The sequence below is a fragment of the Ipomoea triloba genome, chromosome 8 (genome assembly GCF_003576645.1).
Source record: "Ipomoea triloba cultivar NCNSP0323 chromosome 8, ASM357664v1".
Classification (NCBI taxonomy): Eukaryota; Viridiplantae; Streptophyta; class Magnoliopsida; order Solanales; family Convolvulaceae; genus Ipomoea; species Ipomoea triloba.
In genome coordinates, this window is record NC_044923.1 from 5,290,651 (window position 1) to 5,316,040 (window position 25,390).

At 33.9% G+C, this 25,390-nt stretch overlaps 3 protein-coding genes across 4 annotated transcripts; 1 reads left to right on the forward strand and 2 right to left on the reverse strand.

Annotated features, from left to right (window-relative positions):
* The first annotated feature begins 846 nt into the window (after positions 1-846).
* On the forward strand, positions 847-6,965 carry LOC116027231 (mechanosensitive ion channel protein 3, chloroplastic-like). Of its 2 annotated transcripts, XM_031268726.1 has the most exons (14): positions 848-1,047; positions 1,370-1,523; positions 1,617-1,676; positions 2,063-2,223; positions 2,599-2,722; positions 2,810-2,907; positions 3,028-3,141; positions 3,299-3,359; positions 3,808-3,957; positions 4,085-4,195; positions 4,442-4,609; positions 5,107-5,220; positions 5,487-5,543; positions 5,954-6,965. In XM_031268726.1, the coding sequence occupies exons 2-14, from the start codon at positions 1,446-1,448 to the stop codon at positions 6,782-6,784; spliced, it is 2,127 nt and encodes a 708-aa protein (XP_031124586.1). In that variant the 5' UTR covers positions 848-1,047; positions 1,370-1,445; the 3' UTR covers positions 6,785-6,965. The 2 variants fall into 2 exon arrangements, with proteins under 2 accessions (XP_031124587.1, XP_031124586.1); XM_031268727.1 differs by lacking the exon at positions 5,107-5,220 and having other exon boundaries at positions 847-1,047.
* Positions 6,966-10,560: 3,595 nt separating this feature from the next.
* On the reverse strand, positions 10,561-16,666 carry LOC116026713 (MADS-box protein AGL24-like). Its single transcript, XM_031268080.1, has 9 exons — positions 16,489-16,666; positions 15,957-16,178; positions 13,971-14,055; positions 13,527-13,588; positions 12,627-12,726; positions 12,489-12,530; positions 11,792-11,833; positions 11,527-11,687; positions 10,561-10,819 (listed from the first exon to the last, which is right to left on the reverse strand). Exons 2-9 carry the CDS (start codon positions 16,136-16,138, stop codon positions 10,804-10,806), a joined length of 690 nt encoding a protein of 229 aa, XP_031123940.1. The 5' UTR covers positions 16,139-16,178; positions 16,489-16,666; the 3' UTR covers positions 10,561-10,803.
* A 3,201-nt stretch (positions 16,667-19,867) lies between these two features.
* LOC116026784 (probable diphthine methyl ester synthase) lies at positions 19,868-22,983 on the reverse strand. The gene is made up of 6 exons (XM_031268173.1): positions 22,684-22,983; positions 22,461-22,585; positions 21,790-22,019; positions 20,810-20,849; positions 20,635-20,726; positions 19,868-20,304 (listed from the first exon to the last, which is right to left on the reverse strand). The coding sequence occupies exons 1-6, from the start codon at positions 22,831-22,833 to the stop codon at positions 20,123-20,125; spliced, it is 819 nt and encodes a 272-aa protein (XP_031124033.1). The 5' UTR covers positions 22,834-22,983; the 3' UTR covers positions 19,868-20,122.
* Positions 22,984-25,390: the final 2,407 nt, after the last annotated feature.

A 25,390-nucleotide genomic window follows, 5' to 3' on the forward strand; every position in this document is an offset into this window, starting at 1 on the left:
GTTAATTAATTATGTGTCTGTAAATAAATTGAAGGCATAAAATTTGTTAACTGCAGACGAATAATATGTTTTAACTATATACACATAATATGTTAATTGCATATTATGTGTTTGTAATTAACATATTATGCACCTATAGTTAACATATTATGTATATTTGAAGTAAATATTATTATGTGTCTTTAATTTATTTATAGACACATAATTTGTTAACTGGCATATTACATGCATATAATTTAGATGTCATTTTGATTTATAATACAAGATGGATTCTCAATTCATTTGCATTATCAAAAATCATAAATTGTTCACTAAACCAAATGTGTAACTTTAACGTTAAGCAAATTACAAGCATCTACCATTTTAAAAAAAGAATTAATATTTTCTCAAAAAAGAAAAAAGAATTAATATACTAATAAGCGTGATTTATCAATAAATAAGTGCAAGTATTCATAAACCAAATAAGAATTAATACCATTAGGAATTTTCGCCAAATTAACTATTGAGTGATCAATTTTAAAATTTTAAAATTAAAAATGATAAAATTATTATTTGGGAGATTCACCGAAATGTCATTGAGCAACAAACTATTCGAATAATAACATTAATCAAATAAAAAATTCAACAACTTAAAATCATTAATCAAATCGAAAATTCAACAATCATTTTTTTAAAAAAAATTTTAAAATGTTTTTTTTTTTTTTTGAAAGGATGTTTGGAAACCCCTGGCCCGCAGCGCCTCGGTTGAAAGGAAAAAGATAGGTTGGCGAGAAGCACACGTCTCAATTCGCCACGTTTTCTTTTTAATATTAATAAATCTCTTGTCTGAATCCAATCGTGACACGTAAGAATTAACCGTACATCGAACCCTGTGAGGAATTATCCAAAACAGTTGGTGTAATCCACTTGACCACGCAACTGTAGCGTAGTTTCCGATCACTTCCGGCGGCGACCCGCGATTTCCTATTCCCAACCCCACATCAAACTATTCCGGTTTCCCCAAACGGAAAACTGCTGAAAAAATCTTTCCATTTCGAGGTGTTTTAGGTGAAAACTTTGCCCAATTCTGGTTTTATTTTGTCGATTTCTGTGTTTTTGCTGCTTCAATTTTGCTTGGATTTTGTAAAGATTCAATTTTGTTTGGGGGTTAGGGCTTTGAGTTTTTGAGGTTGTCTGGAGATTGGGAGAAAACGGATTTCTGCATTGATAATTTCAAATTTTGATGTGAGAGATCCGAGTACTGCATAATACTTTGTGCGTGTGTTTTTATTATTATTATTTTTTATTATTTTAATAATCTTGGGTGTGTTGGTGAAGTTCATTAATTTATGCTTCCTTTTTTCTCTTTTTCTATTTTTGGGTAATCTAGGTCTTGAATATAAGGTTCTCCCCTTATGTGCATAAAGATTGTTTTTTTACTGGAATTTCTTCCTTAGTTTTCAACAATGGCGGCTGCTAGCTCATTGCTGTTGCCCCGTGAAATGGGGATTCATGGGAAATATGGCTACAATTGCCCATCTAAGGTACATGGTCTGCTCTGCCAATCCATGGCCTGAATGACTTGTACTTCAGTATTCAGTAGCCATGATAATAGATTTGGTTATTTATCTTTTCAGGGCATGTTTGATAAGAGCCAGATACATTCATCTACTTCGTTTCTTTCATCACATTTTTCGGTACAATTCTCAGTTTTGGCTTGAAAATCTAGTTACTGTTTTAATTTTGGCTTTTTTCCCTGTCTTTTACAAGCCTTGTCTTCAAACAGTTCTATAAATTATTAGCTTTGGACTTAAATCTTTTGATTGTTCATCTTAATTGAGAATGCATATGTTTGTTTGATGGTAAAATTTTTGAAGTTCTTCAGCCTACTGTTTGGTAAGAGACTAAGAGCACTGCTAAACTTTCTTTCTTGTTCAGTCTTTTGTCTTTAACTAGCATTTACTGTAATTATTCTTATTAGCTATTGTGATATTCATTTTTATATTATATAGTATATACACTGGTGTTCACATATCTGTATTTTGTTGTGCCAAATTCATACTCCTTTGTATTGCATCTTCAGCGGCAGGACTTTTGGAGTGTCCACCTACTGAACTGTGTACGGCCTTTATGTCTCAGTCCTGTATATAGTAGACATAATATTTTCCTTTGCCAGTCCATATTAAAGCCTACTGGAGGCTTTGATGTTTCTGTTCTCAAAACAGCCGCTTCGATATTGACAAGGTATCTCTTGCATTGCCTATCTTGAACTTACAAAAGCAATCTGATGTAAGATTCCCTCTTGTGAAAGCCTATCCCATATTTTGTTCTTAAGAGGATTCCTTTTGATGTGCTAGTTAAAAGTCACAAATATACTTATTACTGGAGGGGCATTCTCTCTCAGTAACTACACCATCAACTTGATTTTTTTCTGAATCATAGCTTTGGCCTTTAAAAACTTATTCATGTTCTTGGCTCTCTTTCTAAATGACCTTAGAAGCCAAAGTTTCAAATTCAATTTTTGTTAATAATGGTCTTTTGTCTAAGACAGTTATGTTATGCTCATACTTCACATTGTCAATATCAGAAAGTCATGCTGTTTTGACTGTTATTTCACAGTTCATTTAATGCCCTGCACGGAAGCCCCCTTGTGCATAAGTTGGCTCCAGCTGTTGGCGTAATTGCATTTGCTGCTTGGGGTCTCAGCCCACTCATACGTTTTGGCTGGATTCTTTTCCTTCATGTACATACTTCCCTCAATGGCCTTTCTTGCTATAGCCTGTTTATATTGTTTGATTTATAACTATATTTGTCTGAAAATTTTGTGCAGAAGAGTGATAATAATTGGAAAAACAGTAACACACATTATGTTGTGACATCTTATCTTCAACCTTTGTTGCTATGGGCTGGAGCTACACTTATATGCAGGTTATAATTGCATTTTTAAAAATTTAATTTAAATTTCTGCTTTTCCTGTACACTTGAAGGCTATATGGATTCAATTTGTGTACTTTTCAAGATGTTCTAATTAATATGGAAATTCTGCAGGACGCTAGACCCAGTAATTTTACCTTCAGTCCGAGCACAAGCTGTCAAGCAAAGGCTTTTAACTTTTATACAGTCATTATCTACAGTAGTCTCTTTTGCCTATTGTTTATCAAGGTACCTTTTTCACGAATTTGTCATGGAAAATTTGCCGAAATTTCCTATCAGGCTTCTTTAGTTGTGATTTTTTGATGACTAATGATTTTCCCACAACTTATTTTCTGGGTGATTAGTTAGAAAAGTGCTTCGTGATGTTTAAACATTGTTTTGGCAGCTTGATTCAGCAAACACACAAATTTTTTGGAGAGACAAAAGACTCAAGTGATGCAAGAAATGTACGTGTCATTTCTTTATGTAATTTTTTCTCATACTTGTGTTGACTGTTGAACATTATCTTGGTAATGAAAAAACTTTCAAGCAGCTTTCAAAACCAGTCAAGAAACGTTTTAAGTATTTGTCCCTACAGTCCCCTTTAGTTGGTACCAAATCTATTCGTCTATTCTTATCTTTGTTTTCTAGTTATCTTTCCATACCCTCTCAAAAGGTTACCTAGTTTCCACGAAAGCGTGTTCTGGGGTTATCCCAAGATTTTCGATTCTTTTTTGTGCTTTCCTTTTATATTTTTAAAAATCATTTAGTATTTATTATATTCTTCCTGCATTGGCAATGTATCAAGAAACTGTTGGAGCAACATGTTTTCTCCTCTTTACTGGATTTTTGCTATTATTTTCTGTTTCCGGTATAAAGAATTCTCACCCTCCAACGTTATTCTTGCTTTTGTAGATGGGATTTGAGTTTGCAGGAAAAGCTGTGTATACAGCTGTATGGATTGCGGCTGTGTCATTGTTCATGGAGCTGCTTGGATTTTCCACGCAAAAGTGGCTAACTGCTGGGGGTCTTGGTACTGTATTGCTCACTCTTGCTGGTCGTGAGGTAATGAATTTGCATCTCTTACTGCCGTTTCTTCATCTCTCATACCATATTCTACTTCGTCGTTCTTATGTTAGATCTCTGTGTAATTTCTTCCGTAAGTGTATTTCCAATACTTATTTTTTTCCAGATATTTACAAATTTTCTTTCAAGCGTAATGATCCATGCGACAAGGCCTTTTGTTCTGAATAATTGGATTCAAACAAAGATAGACGGTTATGAAGTATCTGGTACAGTCGAGGTATGCTTTTACTAATCTGCTGTCTTTCTGCTATAAATCATGTACTGGGATGGGAAACACCGTCCACTATGGCTTGCTAGCTATCTATAGTCAATAGTGGCTTTGGTAGACACTTAGTACCTATGGTTTGTATGAAGCCTAATTTAGAAAGACTGCACGATACTTTTGGTGTTTTTAAGAATCAGTTGATTATAACTTGTGTTAAAATGTTAAGTTGTTTAATGATCGATGTTTCTGTTGTCATAGCATGTCGGCTGGTGGTCGCCAACGGTCATAAGAGGTGATGATCGTGAAGCAATTCATATTCCAAATCATAAATTCACGGTAAACGTGGTTAGGAATCTTACCCAGAAGACTCATTGGCGTATCAAGACTCACCTTGCTATCAGTCACCTGGATGTGAATAAGATCAATGTAAGGAGTAAATTGCAGTCATGAATACATATATATTTGCCGTTTGGTTGCAAGGAGGGAATTAAGGGGGAAAGGAATAGGGTGAAAATAAAGTAGGAATTCAAATTCCATTGTTTGGTAGGCAGGAATAGAATTACTGGGAATTTCAATTATAGTGTTTGGTATATATGGAAATTGAAAGGGAATATAAGTAGTATAAAGATCAAAATGCTTGTGTAATTGCAATTCCTAGGGAAATATGTAAGATTAGTAGGGAGTGCAATTTGGTCCTCACACTCCGAACTTTCTTCCCATGTATTATGGAATTGCAATCCCTAGGGGGTGAGGTGGGAATTGTAATTCCATAGAATTGCAATCCCTCCCAACCAAACTCTGGAATTTTCCATTTCTTGGAATTAAGTGGGAAAGGAATTACAATTCCTCTCTACCAAACATGTCAGTGTGTGTTTGAGAAATTGTTTCCCAATTTCTGACAACGGTAACTATTTCGTGAACAGAATATTGTTGCTGACATGCGGAAAGTTTTAGCCAAAAACCCTCAAGTGGAACAACAAAGATTACATAGACGAGTTTTCCTCGATAATATTGATCGAGAGAATCAGGCTCTTTTGGTAAGTTGTTTTAATGTGCGGACAAGTGCTTTTATTTACAAAGTGATTAGTTTTTCTATTATGTAAGAGAAACCGATGATGGCCATTGATGCCACCGGCACACTGGTGTTGGTGGGGCACGGGATTTGTTTTTACATCACACTAAATGTGTGTAAATATACGGAAAATTTTCATTACCTTCTGCACGTTTGATATTTTATTATTATTGCATCCCGGTGTTAATGATCCTAATTCTTTCATTGAATACATTTTCATTTTCATAACAGATCATGGTGTCTTGCTTTGTAAAGACTTCACATTTTGAAGAGTACCTTCGAGTCAAGGTGAGAGTTGTTCACTATAACATGATTATATGATCATAGATAGTTCATGCACTTACATGGTGAGCATATAATGGAAACATTAGATATGATCATATCTTTATCATTTGGAATGTATTATTGATGGGTCTGGTGTAGATGGGCCGAGGGGTGCATTTTGGGCCTAGGGTTGTGAGGTTGGGCCAAAATGCGGAGGCCCATAAAAGAAAAGGCGGGCCCGAGGGGCGAGCGTGTTATGCATTATGGATGACTAACGAACTATGATAGCACTTTTAGTGGTTATGAAGTGTGGTGAGGTTCACAGTTATGGATCTTCGCTATACTTCTTCACGAGCCCCGAATATTACTTTTGAGTTCAAATATTTAGTAAGATTTATTTTTGGAATTCATTACCATTTCAAACCTTTGAACAGGAAGTCGTATTGCTGGATCTTCTTAGAGTTATCAGTCATCATCGTGCTCGCCTTGCCACGCCTATCCGCACCGTGCAGAAAATATACAAGGAGGCCGATGTGGATGAAGTGCCGCTTGCTGATTCTGTTATCACTGTTAACCGTGCTAACCACCCGTTCCTCCTGATTGAGCCTTCTTATAAAATTAATAGCAGCGAGGATAAGCCCAAAGCGGCCACGCCTCCAAGACCTAACCAAGAAAAAGACGGGAAATCTGAGGTGCAGACGGCTTCCAAGGCTGACGGTTCCCCGCCAATTCTCGATGGCAACAGAATAGATACTCGCGGCTCTTCGGGGTCTAGTGCTGACACCGAAGCGGGAGTAGCGACCTCGGAATTGGATGGCAAAACGCCAAACACTGGCTTTCCCGATTCAGTTCAAAGTAAAAACGAGAGGCAGCAAGTTGACAAGGTGGGTCCCGGGGAGCCATTGGTAAGTTCAACAGGATTGGAATCTTTCCCGGAATTGAGCCCCGAGAAGATAGATGCGCCTTCGGGTGTTCCACAGGCAAAACAAGACGGTGAAAGACCCGCCCCAGCGCCATCTCAGGCAGTGGCGAGGCCAACGCTAGAGGAAAACATACTTCTTGGCGTTGCACTCGAAGGATCAAAGCGCACGCTCCCGATTGAAGAAGAAATGACTCCATCCCCTGCAGCTGCAGAGTCGAAGGAGCTGGCCGGCTCCGCCTGCCGGAATGGGAACAGCGCGACGACTGCCGCCACCACCAGCGGCGGCAAAGATAAGAAGGATGACGCCGGAGTTCAAAGCTCCCCGAGCGATTCGAAAGAATGATAAAGGAGTGATTTGAGTGTGCGCAATAATGCAGTAAGGCCATGTTTTTAGCGCCGGCATTGTGCACTTGTAGAGTCGTACATGTTACCAAAGTTCCACTGTTGTACTGTAAAACAAGAATCTGCCACCATTAAAGTATTTAAATTGGTCAATGAAAATTGTGCTTCTTATTTCAGTTTGAGATCATTCTTGTTTTCCAGTTCATATTGTTGAGATCATCATTCCTAGCATACAGTCCCCTTGCCCTTCTCAAACGCTCTCTGATTCTTGCTTGCATTTAGCACAATCTAATCTAATATCCTTGTAATTGGCTACCTCTCGTTTGTGTATATCGCATTATTTCTCAAAATTCTAAATCCACCATGTAGTGATTGCAAACATTGCTGGCCAAGCACTCCCAAAATGAGATGTGGCACGACCACTAGAGCATCCTCAATAGTGGTGATTTTTTTGAGTTTTTGTGTCAACTAGTAGAGGGTAGGGAAAGAGAGAAAAAAACGGAAAAAAAGAATAAAAAATATGTGATGTAATAAATTTAAAATTGGGCATTAACGCGCACAGAATTCGTACAGAGACAATGCATTTAACCAAAAAAAAAAATCGTAAGACTCTCTTTTGCGTGTGTTGACACTGAAAATTTACAAATTTTGATTATTTATCAATATTAGTATATTTGAATGTATTTGGATAATATTGATATTATCTAATTTATAAATTAGATAATATCAAAAGAGTTTGAACCTATCAAAACTCTTTATCCTACAGCTATAAATAGGACCTTTTATTTCTCCGAGGAAAAATCATAGAAATAGCTTTGAAGCTTATTTAGAGAATTAGAGATCATGATCATGAAAATAAAAGCCCCATGATCCTAAATGTAAAAGTTCCTCCTTGAAAATCATGCCTATCATATTGATCCAAACCTCCTAAAGATTAAGCCATTTGAATTCCGGAGGCCCTTCAGAAGAACAAGCATATAAGTTCTTCTCTGAAGATCAAGCCACTTGAAACCCGGAGGCCCTTCAATGGAGTCTTCAAGACATCAACTGAAGAATCAGAGAACTATATATCCAGAGCTTGTACCCACACCCCATATTGATATATATACATGTAACAGGAATTTTGAATTTCATATATATTATTCAAATCTTCTTTGTTCACAGCGTGTAAGAAGGGAGAGATGCAAATCAAATCCAAAATGTGATTAAAAAGCTTGACTTATTTTGTAAAAATTTTCGAGAGGTAATTCCACTTTTCAGTGAATGAGGGCATGACTTTTCGGTCAAAACTCAATTTGACCAAAAAGTCAATTTTTTGGTGAAAATGAGTTTGACCAATAAATAAATCCGTTTTTGATTTCGATCGTAAAGTTAAATTTTACTTAAATTTTTCGGTTGTAGTTTTTGGAGTACAATTCTGGAAAGAATGATCCTAAGGAATTAATTTCAATTTTAATTTTTAGAATTATTTTTCAGATTAAATTGTTTGTTATGAAGGTTTCAAAATTGATTTTAAATCAATGTTAATGCAATGGTTTGAATGTTATTTGACCATCATTCTACTATATATACCTTTGTTGAGCAGATGAATTTATATAAGCGATACGAACCTAAGTTTTTCTTTCTAGAAAAGAAAATAGCTTTACTCCCTATAAAATTATGTGTTCTAACCAATGTTCTAGTTCGTCGAGCTTATTTGTATGAGTGCTCAAATATGCGTGGTCGTGGATTCGATCCCCACAAACGACGCCAAAATGATAGAGTAATATACTGGAATACGAATGAAATACTCTTTATTGATGTTTAGAACGGGTATAATACAAGACAGAGAATCCGGTCTACGTGACAGTGTGTCAGAGGTTTTCGTCAGAGGTTTTCTTGACTGTTATATAGTAGAAACAGCCAAAAGTCCTTCTGCTAGCATTAAATGCGCTTTTTATAGGTGACCTTGGGGACAAGTTCCAGGCCGGCGGCATGCGCATACGCGTGTCAAGCATGCACCGGTCCGAAATAAGGCCCTACAGGCGAAGGCGAAGGCCAGATGGAAGCCCCCGAACGGGTCAAGTCTTCGTAGGTGAATACTCCCAAGCAGGGGCCAGGATACCCAGTTACCAAAGTTAGCCACGGCTTCAGGGGTTTAGCGCCCCACCCCAATGGGTTGGACAACGCACCTGACCGGCCAGACCGCCCAGTTACCAAAGTTAGCCACGGCTTCAGGGGTTTAGCGCCCCACCCCAATGGGTTGGACAACGCACCTGACCGGCCAGACCGGGGGGTTTAGCGCCCCACCCCAACCCCAATGGGTCGGACAACGCACCTGACCGGCCAGACCGGGCAACGACCAAGGGCCGCACATATCAGTAGGCCGGTAGATTTAAACAGACCGGTATCTACGTTTAGACCGGTAACGGTAACATCATACCCCAGATTTAAACAGACCGATATCTACGTTTAGACCGGTAACGGTAACATCATACCGGGCTACGTAGATCGGGAATTTATCCCTATCAACTAGCCCCCTTTTTAGAAAATTAGAGAACTTTTAGAAACTTTTTTCTAAATTGAAAATAGAATAATCTATCATCTCTTTGACTATATGTCACTATAATCACATTTTCACCATTATCTACTTACATATTGTTTTCATTACTATGATTACTTTCATTATCATCTTCTTTTATTACTTATCACCCTATTCGATCTTTTCTACACACATTTACTTATATAAACATAACGTATTTGCTTATGCTTAAAATTAGACATTATTCACATTATCACAATTGAAACTTAAACTCTACAACAAGTTTTAGATTTTGATTGAACTCATTAGATTATTGATTCATATATTTTTAGTTATGTTATATAGTAATACAATTTTTGTCCATGTATCAGATATTGAAATTTCACATATATTAAATTTCATGGTAAAAATTATATATATATATATATATATATATATATATATATATATACATTTCATTCAAATAAATATATCAAAAAATATTTTATATATTAGCTCGAAAAATAATAATAGTATGTAAACTAAATTTTAGGTGAACTTAATATGTTATTGGTTCGGATATATATTTTTAGTTATGCTATATACATATATAAATTTGGTTCGGATATCAAATGTAAAATTTACATAGATTATATTAGATTTAAAACTAAAAATTATATTTATTCCATTTAAACCAAATATATCCAAAAATATTTTAACTATAAGGTCTAAAAATTACTCGAAATTACGCTTGTGTTAATTTCTAACGTTACTCAAAAAAATAAACTTGAAAAAAATGAGTGTTCGCAAACAAGTTTTCTAAATAAAAAATAGAGAATTAAAAACATAAAATGAAAACTGAAAATTTTAAAAACAGAAAATAGAGAAAAGTTTCCTAAAGAAAATGGGCACAAACCCGGCCTTTACCCTTTCGTTTTGTGCTTGTTATGAAAATAATTTTCAAAGTTAATTTCCAACAATTTCTTTCCCTCCTAAATTTTCGCTCTGATATTTTTTCTTGTTTTGACTTCCATTCATTAGTGTCATGAATTGTTTGACCTCTATCACTAATTATTAAAAAGAAAGCTAGCTTAGTTACCAATTGGATAATATCGATTATATCATGAGGGATGCATTTAAGTGAAAATTAAGGAGGGGTACCTAGCAGTATTCTATTATAAAATAACGTTAATTGAAATGTAATATTAATTAAGTTTTTATTATAATAATATATTGAAAGCAAATTACGCAGTACAAATAGAAAAATAGACAAAACATCGAGAAGATATTTCTCTATTATAAATATATAATTAAATTTGAACCTTAACCGGCAATATTTAATTACGAGCTGAGTGCAATACAAAATTATTTTAAAAAACAAATAATTAATTGCACGCCATAGAGCTGATACTCTATCATTAAAACAAGGTTTATACTTAATAGGTGATTGAAGCAGCAACCAAGCCGGGAATGCCATCTCCATTTCCTTTGTACGTGCAAACTTCCCATTCTCATAGGAGCTAGTAATATGGTAGCCTGCATATCATACAATATATATTAAACTAAGCCATGATACAAAATAACACCTGACTAAAGACTACTATCCAACAGGGAATATCTAACAGGGATATCCTGTTTCAAGAGGTGAGTCCGATGGGAAGGCTTAATAGAAATCCGCCCTTGCGTGGGGAGTTCTTTCTAAGGTTGTATCCGTTCCCTTGGTCAAGTAATCCGTCCATTCCATTTTATATGTCTGGTTCGATTAAAATATTTTCTAAGATTCAATTTTATTTTTTTGTAGGTAATATCAAGGGGGCATTTGGTTGGAATATTAGACCATCCTAAGTTGTTCATAGCTGACCATCACAAATCAAGAAGGCCAATACTGTCTAACCAGTTTGGTTGAGTTTGACTGAGAATCAAATATTTAATAATTGAAATAAGTTTTTAATAAAAACGAACATTTTTTTGAGTACTATTGACTCTATTGCAATGTTGTATCTATTCATAACTAGTTTCTCAACCTAAGCACAAAAAGTCAATTTCACCTTTACTAAGGCCCGGACTCATTCCGAGAGTATAACTGAGTGCCACTAGACCATATTGGCCACGAATGTGAATGAGAATTGAAATCCATAAATGTGTGTGAATGTGTGATTTGGAAAAATGGGAGAAACGTAAAGCACTGCATTATATTCTATTAATCTATTATATATATATATAATATATTATTCTTAGCTTACCCTAATTTCAACGAAGTATCCGAGCAATAATCCTCTGCAGGTGGAGCACTGCTACAGCTGTTCACGTTGGTGGTGATGGACTCCGATGAAATGCCTTCTTCTGCCACCATGCATTCCACGTCAGCACTCGCCGGAAACTTCCCGTCGCCGATCATCGCCACCTGTACTTTATAATTCAGCCCGGCTTTCTACTTCTCCCAGAATAATTACGATTAAACAATAATAGAAACTATAAAATTATTATTATTATTAAAAAACACTTTACTTTCTGTCGCAATTGTTTATTTTCTTCCAAAAGCTCAGCACCCTGCAGAAGAAATATGGGAAAAGATCAGAAGAAGAAACAAAGCAAAAAATTTTAATAGTAAAATATATTTTACTTCAGAATTATTCCATATTTTTTTTCCCTTTTTGCCATTGAAATAGGAAACACCTAAATCTATTATATATATACCAGGCATGTATTCTAAATAATTATGCTTATTTTTCAGAAAATGAACCAAATAACAAGACAGTTTTCTAGAATACAAGAAATTGTTTTTTGGAAAATAATTCATTTTTCTTTCCCTACTTTCCCAACACACCCTTAATCTTACTAATATTAGGTCACTTCCACAGTTCTACGTCCACTTCTAAAGCATTACTTTTATCATATTTTGGTGTACAACTTTCAATTTCTCAACCAAATCTCTGATAAAAAACAACCGATGAAATGCATCTAAAGAATGCCGAGATGTTCAATCTAATATGATTTTGAACTAGAAGTGTGAACTATTTTCTATAAGAGATTTTGTTAGAAGTACTAAATTTAGTAAAGCTCAAATTAAAAAAATCATGATATATTTGGAAACCATAAATGAAAATAACCTAGCTAATTCTTGTGATGAGGACCAAGAGTGAAAACAATTCTACTAATAATACATAATGCAATTTGAAGCTTATTAGCTTTTTGGTTTGCAAACCTTCCTTTGAAGGGTAGAAATCTCGTTCATAATTCTTTCACCCTGAAATGCATCAATCAACAAAATTGTTGCAAAAAATCAGTATTTAAAAAAAAAAAGAATAATGGATATTAATTTTATTTATTTATATATATAAACCTTGGTCTCGACCACACGAGATAGTCCACCTTCAAGCCTTTTTTCCAATTGTTGTAGCTCTTCTATACTTAACCCTTGAAGTTCCTCCCCCTTCAACATCCTGTATGTTGTTCATTTAACCTAGTTACATGATTCATACACTCATACTCATCAAATATTACATTTTTTCCGACCCTTTAGAGGGTACAGTGATGAAATCCTTTCGACATAAAGAAAATTTGTTAAACATATAATATATAAACATAAATGTGCAATTTTATTATCAGTTTAGACTTTTAGTTGGGATGGAACACATGTTTTGGTATCAAAGTCATCCTCGTGCTAAAGGTATAGTAGTCTTGTGTTGTTTAGAGGCGAAAGTAAAATATCACACCTTTTAACGTTATTTTACTTTTTTCATGAATTGGAGGCGGGGCACAACCCCTCTTTTTGACCTAAGGCTCGCTCGCTCACCAATCTGAGCAGAAGACATTGTCGGGTGGGGAGTTTGGCTGGAGCGGCACATCTATTAAAAGATAACGTAGGTCGGTTGGTGTCCTAAGATGAGCAACAGGGTAAAAGCTAGCTCGGTTGATTATGATTTCTAGTAGGAATATGAACCATGAAAGCATGGCTTAACGATCCTTTAGACTTTTGAAATTCGAAGCTAGAGGTGTCAGAAAAGTTACCACATGAATAACTGGTTTGTGGCAGCCAAGTGGACATTCTTACACATGTGAGGGGCATGTTGAGCATATATATAATATATAAACATAAATGTGCAATCTAACTATCAGCCTAGCTTTTTAATTGAGATGGCATATATATATGTTTCAACTAAATTTATTAATTATACATTTTTCTACCTTATCATTATTTTCAACTACGACATGTATCACATATTATATGAAAAAATTGTACCTGAATTCGTGAGTCTTGTCAGCAATTTCCTTGCTCAGTCTCACATGAAGACTGTTCTCTAGCTAAACGTCGAGGACAAAAGAATGCTTTAATTACTTACTAAATATGAGCATTAGAATTATTTGTGCACATGAATTTGGTGTTATATATGTGTGCATGTGATTTCAAAAAAAAAAATTCCCATAAATCAGATGTAAGTTTTTTTTTTCTCTTTAATTTATGGGAAAGTCTACCATGCAGCTATTATTCGAAGATGTGCTATTGATGAAATCGACAAATGACCATAAAGAGGTAAATTAGTTTATATTGCCTATAACTGACTTGTTCAAAGTGAAAAACAAAAAGTGATTTTTATGTATTCAAAAAAAAAAAAAGTGATTTTTATAGAGGTATGTATAACATTACTTGCAGTTTAAAATGCAATAATATAATTGAAATACATACCTGAAGTTCAAGAGAAGGTTGGAGATTTGTTTTCTCATTATTGTCACTAGAGTGCAACTTGTATTTTCCAAGGATATCCTTCATGCTACAATCAATAAAACAAACCAATAATGACATTAACTTCATCAATAGACTGTTTAGTTTATTCATAATAATTGAGGTTTTTCAAATCGAGAAGGTGTTGGCAAGAATCAAATTTCTGATATGATCTTTAGGTACGAGAATCTTGTTCAATTCCTCCCATTCAGCTACTGTTTTCGTGCAAATCCTTGCAATTTTGAGTGTTCATGTGGGAATTATTTTTTTAATTTTTTTTTTTTTTTTTTTGCGTTCAATACTTCAGTAGTATTTTTAATGTAGTTTCTAAATATATAAATTTTATATATTAATGATAAACTTAATATTATGACAAATTAAATTGTAAATAACTTAATATTATTATATATTTTATTTATTAATCAAATAATGACCATTTGGTTAGAACTATGGAATGGATAGACAATAACCCACAAATAGGAGTACTATATTTGGCAATATTATAAGTTATAACTATTGACTGTATAGCATTGTTGTAGTTTATTTAAGACAATAATCATATCAATCAATCATTTAAAGTAAATTAAGGATTATTCACAATTTATAGTCATACAATTTGTCAAACTTGGAGGCCTAAGTAATCTACCTTTTACTTGACAAATATTTTGGATTATGAATTGTATGGGCTACAAACTTATGGACATCTATATATTTGTGCCAAAAAATTTGTAATTTCATTTTAATAAACTATATTGTAAAAGAATTTTATACGGTATCATGCATTATCATGTCATACTTTCAAAGAAAAATTCTATACTTTATTTTTCTATAAAATAATAAATTCTATACTTTATTTTTCTATAGAATAATATTTTTTGCTCATTTAAATTTTTACATGCTTTTACACAAAATTGATTTGACTTTATCTATACCATAAGATGCTAATTAAGTATTGAATAGTATAGTAGTTTGATCTGAAAGCACAGATAACTTTGTGTAAAAGCATGTAAAATTAGAATGTGCAATATTAGCATTTTCTCCTTCATATTGAAATAAAAATAAAAATAAAAATAAAAATAAAAATATTAGCATCCCTCCTTTCAATGTAAAACTTGAATGCACATTGACATATATGTATGCATTATATTTTTTTTATTCATCTATTTATTTATATTTACAATTAATTAGATTCTAATTCTTGATTATAACAAAACAAAGACAATTTCCTTACTAAATCTCATTACAATTACCAAGTATTTATATTTAAATATTTGAAGGAAAAGTCACCTAAGTCTGCCAAAAATAGCAATAAACTGAAGCATTCATCCATATGCAGATAATTAAGAAGTGATATGATTGATATGACTGGACAAGGTAGGGGAGATCAAATTTAAGAATCCCAACTGCAACAACAGACATTGTTACCAAAAATACTATTTTCATTCCAAAAACTACTCCAAATTTTTTACTCTCATTAAGTATTTAAATTTTATTGAAGAAAAAAAAATAATGGATAAAAATCATGACCCCTTGTAAAGTTTTAGTAAGCAATCAAGCCACATTATAGAGAGTATAGAATGAAAATACATGTAAAATTACTCTGCTACATGTGCTGCTGGTCAGCTCAAAGACTAGAAAAGCAAGAAAAGTGATATAGTGTGCAGAAAGCAGCATAATAAATCATGGGACAAGTCGAGCTGATGATGCACATAAAACCTCGTCAAACATACGGAGCATCAAACAACTCAAACAACATAGATATCTACGAAGCACAAATCAATTCAAACAATTCAACTTTTTTATTTTTATTTTTTTTTAAATGAATATATATACAGATAGATATGTGCTCCTTCAGTAGGTTGAGAAAGTAGCTATGAACAGATACTACATTGTAACAGAGAGTCAGTAGTTCTTACAAAAATATATACAGATAGATATATAGATAGATACCTGGAGCTAGAAAAGTCGTAGAGCTTGCCGGTAGCGGAGAAGACGATGAGGGCGATCTGAGCATCGCAGAGCACAGAGAGTTCTTGAGCTTTCTTGAAAAGCCCTCTTCTCCTCTTTGAGAATGTCACTTGCCGAGCCGTTATGTTATCTATCTTCTTTATCTTTATCTTCTCTCGAGCCATCAATTTTTAATTAATTTCTAGCTCAGATCAATTCCTCTACCTGAACATATCATCATGAAAAACAACATCAAGCCCATTATCATAATGAACATATGAGTTGAAGAGAAAAAGTTTGAGAATTAAACAAATCTGGGTTTGCTAGAATGAAGCAGACGAGGTTTCTTGGAAAGAAAAAAAAAATTGCCTTTTTTTCTTTCTCTTTTTTTCTGCTAAATTTAGTATAATACAAATTACAAAAGCGTGGTGTTTCGCAGAAACCCTAGAAGATGAAGAAAAAGAAAATCCCATTTCAGACTGGGGCGGAAAACCCCAGAAAAATCTGACCAATAAATTGGCATGAACGTGCAGACCTGAGGTGAATGAATATTGGAGTGTAGGGACTGTTTGGCTTTCTATCTCCTTATTGGGAGTGATGGGATTCCAGCTGATCGATCTGATGAACTGATGAATATAATGCCTTTCTTTTTTATGTAAAACCCTTTTGTGGTCCTCTTCCAAAGTACTCCGTAGAAAAGAAAGAGAGAGAGAGAGAGTGGGGAATGGGTACTGTTGTGAGAGATAAGTGGTTCAAGAAAGGAAAGTCTGCTCCCTGGTTAATAAAATAAATGAGTAAAAAAACCCTTGCTTTCAAGAGAACTTGAATTGCCCAAAGTTTAAGGTTACTATTAATGGTAGTTTCTTATCCTCTCCCTCACTTCCTTTATTATCATGTATATATATGGCTGCTTACCTCACCAATACATTTTAGGAAAGAAAGACTTGTGTTTTTTATGCTGATCTCTTGAGTGGTATTATAATTTTTTTATTTTGAATAATGCTATTCTTCACTGTTGATTTTATTTATTATTCCCTTTTTTACTCTCTACTTAATTACATGAACATCTTCTAATTAATTCATCTAGAAAAAAAAATAGTGAGTTACAGTTTTTATTACTCTATTTCTTTCTATCAATAAAATCACAACACACATGGCGGAAGTTTTAATGTCTAGGGTTCATATATCTTTGTTTTGATGTTTACATCTTGACATGGTAATAATTTATTTTTGTTCATGGGCTACCGTGAATTGGACGACTTCACTTAATGTTTTAAAAAAAATATGTTTATTCATTAAATATAAAAAGAATCAATCAAATATTGTCACATAAAGAAGTGAATTCAATTTTTTTATTCATTTACTACTCGTGAGTTGGTTGTCCTCCTCATATATGTTGGCCCCAAGGTATAAGGAGATGAGGGAAGAGTTGAATAGACTTTTAACAATTTAAAATTTTTGAAAGTGATAGTGTTTACGCAAAGGAAGTCTTTAATCTTACCTTAAAGAGATTTGTGTACCTTGAAGTAAGAGCATGTGAATATGTATGAATGTTAAGCTCAATAGAAATTAAAGAAATTAGGATAGAGAGAGATAGAGTCACAAATACTTTAAGATCAGATATTTTGTAGCGGAAAGTTGTATTAGCACATGTCAGAATCAAACAATTACCACCACGCAAAAAGTTATAACTAATAGCGAAAGCGCGTGTACTCTTCAACGTCACATTTCGATGACAAGATGCAAGACTTAGCCATCCAAGCCTCTACCGAATAGCACATGTGAATAAATGGCTTTGTAAGAACCTTTTCCAAAACAAATAAGACTAAGTGTGAATAAAAATGCAATAAAGTAAAGTTGGAAAGATTTATAGTGGGTTGAAGATGGTGTAATTTGTGGGTATTGCTCGAACTACTCTTCGAAGTACCATTTTGAAAGATTTAATTCTGACTCTTTTAAATTAATTCAAATTTTTAATTCTAGAATTAAAATCTAGGTTAATGGGTTGAAGGTTACAGACTGATTTTTAAACCAGTGATAATGCCATGGTTTAATGCTATTTATTTCTCCATCTCTTATAAAAGCCTTGTTGTTGGCAGATTGTTTACGCGTTGGTTTTGAGTCATCAAAATCTTTATTTTCTCTCTACCTTTCTCTCATTTTCTTGAAAGGAAAATTTCTTCCAACACTTTTGAAAATAATCGAAGTGCTCGGTACGTCTGTGTTCTAGTTTGCCAGGTTTATTCATTTGAGTGCTCAAACGTTAAACCGTAATCCATTTAATTCTGGGAGGCTATCGCTACAACGCTCCTCAAGAGGTAGCGAATCGATTTTGAAGAGAGTGCGAGTACACACAACTCATATTTCTACTGCTTCTTCCTCCTTTTCTTGATCATTGAGTTTATATTCTAATTTATAAAATCCTCATTTTCGTTTTTATTTATTTTGTATAAATAAATTCGAACATGTGCCAATGACCTTGTGCTCTAGTGGCACCCGGTGTCCCGATTAACACTCACACATGGATGATGGAAGTGGGTTCGAGCTTCAGTGGAGTCTATTGACTCGACAGATACTACGTTGTAACAGAGTCAGTAGTACTCAAGAGAAAAAAATCGAACATGCTAGTTTCGTACTAGTTTGCGGTTGGAATTATTTTATATATATATAATTTGTTCTATCGACTTATTCACAACCTACAATCTTAAAATCGATTTCTTTTGTGAATAAGTTGATGACTTCCACTTTTGTTGTAAGTAGAATTGTGAATGTTGCTCTTAGTGCACATTCAAGTGGTTGGAGCGGCAATGATGTTGCACCATTAGGGGGTCAATTTGACATTTTTTTCCTTTTTTTTTCATAAAAAAATATATAGTCTAACCTTAGAACATCCACGAGGCGTTTCTTGGAAAGAATGAATTAGAGGAAAAATGAATTGTAATTCTGTGAGAAAAGAATAAAGTGAAAATTGAAATTGAAATGTGAGGAATAGAATGATTGGGAATTGAAATGGAAGAAGTGAATGAGAACTAAAATGTCATTGTATAATAATAATAATAATAATAATAATAATAATAATAATAATAGTAATTCATGATGGAATTACAATTCCACACATAATTCCACAAAGTGTGAAATTGCAATTTCATAGGACCCTAAGAATTACAATTCTCTCTAATCAAACCATGAAATTGCAATTCCATGGAATTTTGTAGGAGTGTAATTACAATTTCATCCTATCATTAATAATTTTTTGGGATTATTTCAATTAGATGAGAGAGAAGATTATTTTGAATTAAAATCTTGTGAATGAAACAGTAAGTGTTGTAAAAACTCCCTTCCAATAAGATTCATTAATCGTGATGATTATCATAATCAAGTGACTAAAAGTGAAATAAATTCTTTTTAAAATAACACACATATACATGCTTGAGATTGTATATTTAACTGTTCTAATTTCAATATTCTCCCAAACTTCTTCGTAGTCAGAGACACGACCGATTTTGAATACCCATCGTGAAATCATTAAGGGTGTGTTTGGTTCATGGAAATTAAAATCGGAATGAAAATTAAATATTTAGTAATGGGAATAAATTTTAGTGAAAACATTTTACATGTTTGATAGTATGGTAGAATTGGAATGATTACTAATATTGATGTTTCGTTATGTGTGACCTTATAATAGGAATAAATCTTTTAAAAATACAAAAACAAAAAAATCTAGACAATTTATCCTAATATAATGCCATCCAAAACATCAATATGAACAAAAAAAAATCATAATAAAAAATTGAAGAGATAATCAATTCCCATAGTTGTGTGTTACAGAATTGTCAACCAAACGCTAACTATGATTTTGATTTTCATTCTAAACTAAGCACCCTAACTTATTTAACTCATATCACTCAATCACATCATTACACACATTTCTGCTGGATCATTGCTACAGTTAAAAGAGAATTGTCTGACAACTGGTAAGGAAAACAAAACTTTTAAGGTAACAAAAATCTTAAAACTTTTCAAACCTTGTAGTAAGTTGCTTAAATTATCTAGCAGACTAGACAGTGTTCAGTAATCAGGAACCTCCTAAAGGGATGAGATGTATAAGGTACATTTGTTACAACAATTGAAAAACATTGTCACAGGTTGATGGCCAAATAACTGAACTTTCAACAGGCATAGAATTCCAGCATCTCTTCTTCCACTGGGTGAGTAGTGCCAACAATGACTAGACAGTGTAGAGGAGGCCCGAAGTCGTACGTTAGCAATCGCTTCATAGAACCTGCAACAACCTTCTGGTCTTCGCTGCCCAGCCGGGCAAAACCAACACAAGCAGTGTCTTCATTGTAGGCTGCAATTCGAGAAAGTAAATGAAAGTAGATATAGCATTAATCAAATTCTTCGGTTTTCACTGAGAAGCGATACTGAGAATGAGTACTGTTAATATAGCCAAAGACCTTGTGGTCTAGCGGCACCCGGTTACACCTCCACATGGGAGGGGTGGGTTTGAGCCTCAGTGGAGGCGATATTGGCTCTTTGTGTTTCATTTGGTTGAGAAAGTAACTATGAACAGATACTACATTGTAACAGAGTCAATAGTACTCAAAAAAAAAAAAAAAAAAAAAAAAAGAGTTAAAACTAGATTTAGTTTTACTAACGTTGTTATAGTGCATTCAAATACCTGATTCCCCACGGGATTCTTCAACTTCTAAGAGTTGCTCAATGGCAGTGTTTATTGTCATGTACCTTGGTGGCTCATATTGCTTTTTGCCTCTGAGAATAAGATGAGGTTCTGAACAACTAAGTTAACCTATTTCATGAAGAATGTACTTAAATAGATAGATAGTAAATCTAACCTAGCCAAGGATTCCAATGAGGGTTCTTTCACCCGTATATCTGCAATATCAAATTGTAGAATTAAGTGCATAAAAGAAAATTATTATAACAGAATACATTGACGTATATATTAATACTATGAGTGGTGAACAACTGAGCAGGGGGTTATGCTGCACTGTCAACAGATATGCGAGAGAAAGCTTTTTTCTAGACATATAGGACGGAAACAAATACTCAACGTCATAAAGAAACCAGCATTCCAACTCCAGAAGAGATAATAACTAAATGCTTCAAAAAAGTAAAAATAATGTTTTTCTATATGAAATTTTGCTATTTTTGGGCCCTCATGTCCCGGTATTGACAGTGTTAACCCTCAAGTACAAAATTGTCCAGTCACTGTCCCCCTTGTTTCCAAGGCTTCCCATGTTAATCCCTTCATCCCTCAGTCTCACACCATCAAAAGCCACACGAGCAACCAACATGTGTAGATATTAGTTAAAATGAAAAAATTACCATTCCCATAATTGGTCTCTATAGTTAAAAAGTATTCAATATTTCAATTAGCATACCCACTGTTTCAAAAGTTTCCCCTGTTAGTTCTCCAAGGGACTAATGAGGGGAAACTTTGACAACAAGGGGGACGTTGATTGGAGAACTTTAAACTTAAGCAAGTAGTCAAACTCAGTGTAATGTTCCATAAAACCACTTTTTTGAAGCAGTACACTGTACACATAGTGGACTGTTCCATGAACAAGAATCAATGCCACATTTTATTGCGCTCATTGGAAGACTGGGGAAGATGTGAAACAAAGAAAATAAAAAAGAACACAAGTTTTGTATTATTTCCATAAATCGAAATTCTTTTATGCCATCTGGTGTCTAATACTTGAGAAATACAAGTCAGAAACATCAAATCCAGCAATGAAAAACTATACACACACACACAGACACACATATCTTTTATATGATGAGCATTATGTAACCAAGGTATCAGCGGTACCTAGCAAACAGAGAGTATGCAATCCAAGCTTTCGATTTTCACGAATCTTCTCATAGAAACTGTCAGGCCTCCAAGTGTCTGTGAAGAAGGGTATGGAGATTGTCTCTCCGTAACGATAGAGCTGCAAGCCACAAACGCCAACAGCATTCATTACTGATGCATTATGCACAACCTTTACATCCACCCCCAACTTTTTTGCTCTAACAACAAGGTCACTGTGGGTAGTTGCCCTGGGTCCAATTCGAAAGTATGAAGAAACAAATTGTAATTGTCAACAAGCAGGCTAAATTACAAGTTTTAAAGAACAAAATTGAAATTTTTCCTAAGCAGTATTAACAATCGCTCCACCAGCAAATGTATTTAGATGTATAAGCCATTTCATATGTAAACTGATCTACAAAGGTATCTTCAACAATCAAGTTAAACTTGGAAAATAATCAAATCTTTATCAATTGAGCCAAATGGTGAAACATCTGCATCTAGACTGATCCAGAATCAATGATTATAAACACCCAACTAACTAAGAAATGTATGACAGGAAAAAACAACAAATTTAACAAAAACAAAATGGCATACAACAAATCAAATAAAGCGTAATCACGAAAACCGAGCATATACTGATAGAGAAAAGAAAATCACAAGTTGAATTAAATGAAAAAAGCATTCAATACCCGAAAGGGTCTCCAACTACAAGGAAAGCAATGTCGGAGGACTGCGCTTCCAATAGTATGGCATCAGCTTTCTCCTCAACAGTTTCTCTATCCGCAAGAGTAATCGATTTTCCGTATAAGTTTTCCTGCAAAGATTGAAACTTGATCGCATAAGCGCCCAAAACAAATCGCCAAAACGCTTGAAAGACGGAAAAAATTATTAGAGCAATGAGCAAGTGTTAACCAGAGTAGAAAGGCCATCAGAGGAGAGTCCAAAAGAGAGAAGAGAAGTGTAGGCTTCCATATACACTTGGCTGCATTTCTTCACTGCTTCAAGTCCTTTCAGGGTGATGTCTTTCTCATCCCCTAAGCCCAATCCGATTATATACAACATCTTATTAGATTTTCAGCTGCTATTAATTGTACGAAATTAGTTGAGTTCGCAGCTCAAATTGAAAGATCACTGAACCTAAACCCTAGAAAAACCCTCTGGCAGCGAGACTTGGAAGTTGGAACTGAAGGAGACGCTGATTTGCACGAGAAGCGTAATGGGACTTATGAGGCTTCCGGCTATTAACTATTAAGTAGGTTTTTTTTTTTTTTTTTTTTAAAGAAATACTTATTATTCGGGTAGTTCTACACTTTTGTAAAATATTTTCAACTCAAATAATCTAAGTCCCTACTAGAGTTTGAACTTATTATCATATATTTAGAATGGTAAATGAGATTTTATCACACTACATGGAAGTTAGCAAGTAGATTTTTTTATTAATTAGCAACTGACAAGTAGGTTTTATTTATTAATTAGCGGCAAATTATACTATGGAACTACTGATAAATAACGTTCCTGCTATATTCAGGGTCGGCCCTGAGGGGTGCAGGGTGGGCACCTGCCCAGGGCCCATCTCTATAGGGGTCCATAGGCCATAAGATATACGGAGTATTATATATTAAAAAAATAATAGGGTTAATTGTTTCTGGAAGTCAAGAACTGAACTCACGAAGACGGAATGAGACGTTGTCGCACACCCACCACTCACGCTACCCAGCCGCCCAAGAGTATAAAGGTCGTCGGTCGTGCCTACGCCACATCAACCACTCAAATACTCAATAAACAATATTCACTGCTTCGCCACCCAACCAATGCTTCGCCGGTTCGTTGCGCCTTAACCTAATCATCTTCGCAAATTGTAGATTCATAGTGCCTTCGCGATGTCGCCTAATGCGTAAATGCTCTAATCGCCTGCGGCCTGCCTAATCTACCATTGTACAGGTATTTTATGAATTGCAGAATGCATATTATACCGTAATGATGTATTGTTGTAATGTTGTTTGTGAAATCCTAAATTCCTAACTGAGTAATTGTCACTTTGCTATTTAAATAATTAAATAAATTAGGAATTTAGTTTGCAGATGAATCGCAGAAATGCATAATTGTGGATTAATAAGGAATTGACGAATTGTAATTTTGGAATTAGGAATTTAGTTTGCAGAATTGCATTTTTTTTTTTTTTTGCATTGTATTGTTGTTTAGGAATTCTAATATATTTCTAATTATATTGTATTGTTGTTTAAATGTTTAAGAGTTTGGAATTAGGAATTTTATTTCTGCTTTAATTTTATTTATTAGGATTTCTATGTAAAATGAAATTGTAAGTTTATTAGGTTTATTATATGGAGGGATTGAAGGGACATGTTTACCGTTGGTCGATCTAAAGATTTTCAATTGACTGATTTGGATTGATTGATTCATAAGTGCCATATGCTTTTGTTTCTTTTTTGTTAAGATCGATTTTATAATGCTTTTTTTTTTTTTATACAATGTTGCCTAAAAAAATTCATTGGTGAAAAAAGAAAACGAAGAAAACAAATTGATCATCCAGAAACAAATTTTTCATAAGGGGTCCTTTTTTAATTTCGCCTCGGGACCTATTAAAACTTTGGATCGGCCCTGACCATATTGTAAGTTCATATTTAGTATTCTGAAGATTTTAAAAATATTTAAAGTGTATACTAAAAATAAATATATATGTCAATGATTTGCCCTAATAACGTAAATTATAGTCCATTGTATAATGATTGTATGCGATTAATAAGGTTATATGTGTGTGTGTGAGAGATAATTGTACTTAGGCCCAGTTTGGTAAATAATCAGTCAATTTTAGCTTATTTGATCACTATTAGTTGTTTGGTTAATAAGCTTTTTGTAACTTCAAAAACTAAAATTCAAAAGGCTACTCAAAGCAGCCTTTTCAATTAGCTTTTTGAGAAAAAAAATTATACCAAACAGCTATCAGCTAACAGCTAATCTATCAAACAACTTTCTACAATCAGCTAATGTTATTAACTAATCATACATTCTAACCCAATCAGCTAACGATCATTTACCAAACAGGGCACCAAACAGGGCATTAATCTCATGTTTCATATTCATTTGTTACTTGTTAATAATACTTAAAGTCTTGCAACAAAATTGCAACTTCATTACTAGTAGCACTAAATAGTTTTTGGTATTGATGATAATTTTTCAAAATTTTGAAGGATTCTTATGGAATGACAATGTGTATGTATATATGTGTTTGTGTTGGTGTGTTTTTTATTTATATACATCTCACAACCATGTTTGCAGTAGGCGCTAGGCGCTAGTCGGACGGTCGACTAGCGCCTAGCGCCTAAGCGGATAGATATGTTAGGTCCACAAATAATTAAATATAATTATATTTATTTAAATTAATTTTCATTACAATTATAAATTTATAATTCAAATAAGTAAATAAAAAATAAAATATAAGATAGATATGGTGGGTCCACAAAAATTAATAAAAAGAAAGAATTTTAAGAATTGAGTGAGATAGCGGATAATAATGTGAATGTTTGGACTTACAAAAAACTTGAGAAAAAACTCAAACTTTTGAGGTTAACCTTAATAACACAACAGGTTTGCACATATA

Bases quoted from the DNA above. Each gene is read 5' to 3' on its own strand.
- LOC116027231 (XM_031268726.1), top strand. From the start codon at position 1,446: ATGGCGGCTGCTAGCTCATTGCTGTTGCCCCGTGAAATGGGGATTCAT. The intron at 1,524-1,616 runs GTACATGGTCTG...TTATCTTTTCAG, and splicing joins GCTACAATTGCCCATCTAAG to GGCATGTTTGATAAGAGCCA. The intron at 1,677-2,062 runs GTACAATTCTCA...TTGCATCTTCAG, and splicing joins TTCTTTCATCACATTTTTCG to CGGCAGGACTTTTGGAGTGT.
- LOC116026713 (XM_031268080.1), bottom strand. From the start codon at position 16,138: ATGGCTCGAGAGAAGATAAAGATAAAGAAGATAGATAACATAACGGCT. The intron at 12,531-12,626 runs GTTTATATATAT...GATGCATTTCAG, and splicing joins CTCGTGTGGTCGAGACCAAG to GGTGAAAGAATTATGAACGA. The intron at 11,688-11,791 runs GTAAAGTGTTTT...TATAAAGTACAG, and splicing joins ATAAACAATTGCGACAGAAA to GTGGCGATGATCGGCGACGG.
- LOC116026784 (XM_031268173.1), bottom strand. From the start codon at position 22,833: ATGTTGTATATAATCGGATTGGGCTTAGGGGATGAGAAAGACATCACC. The intron at 22,586-22,683 runs GTTAACACTTGC...CAATCTTTGCAG, and splicing joins CTGATGGCCTTTCTACTCTG to GAAAACTTATACGGAAAATC. The intron at 20,727-20,809 runs GTTAGATTTACT...TCTTATTCTCAG, and splicing joins TCATTGGAATCCTTGGCTAG to AGGCAAAAAGCAATATGAGC.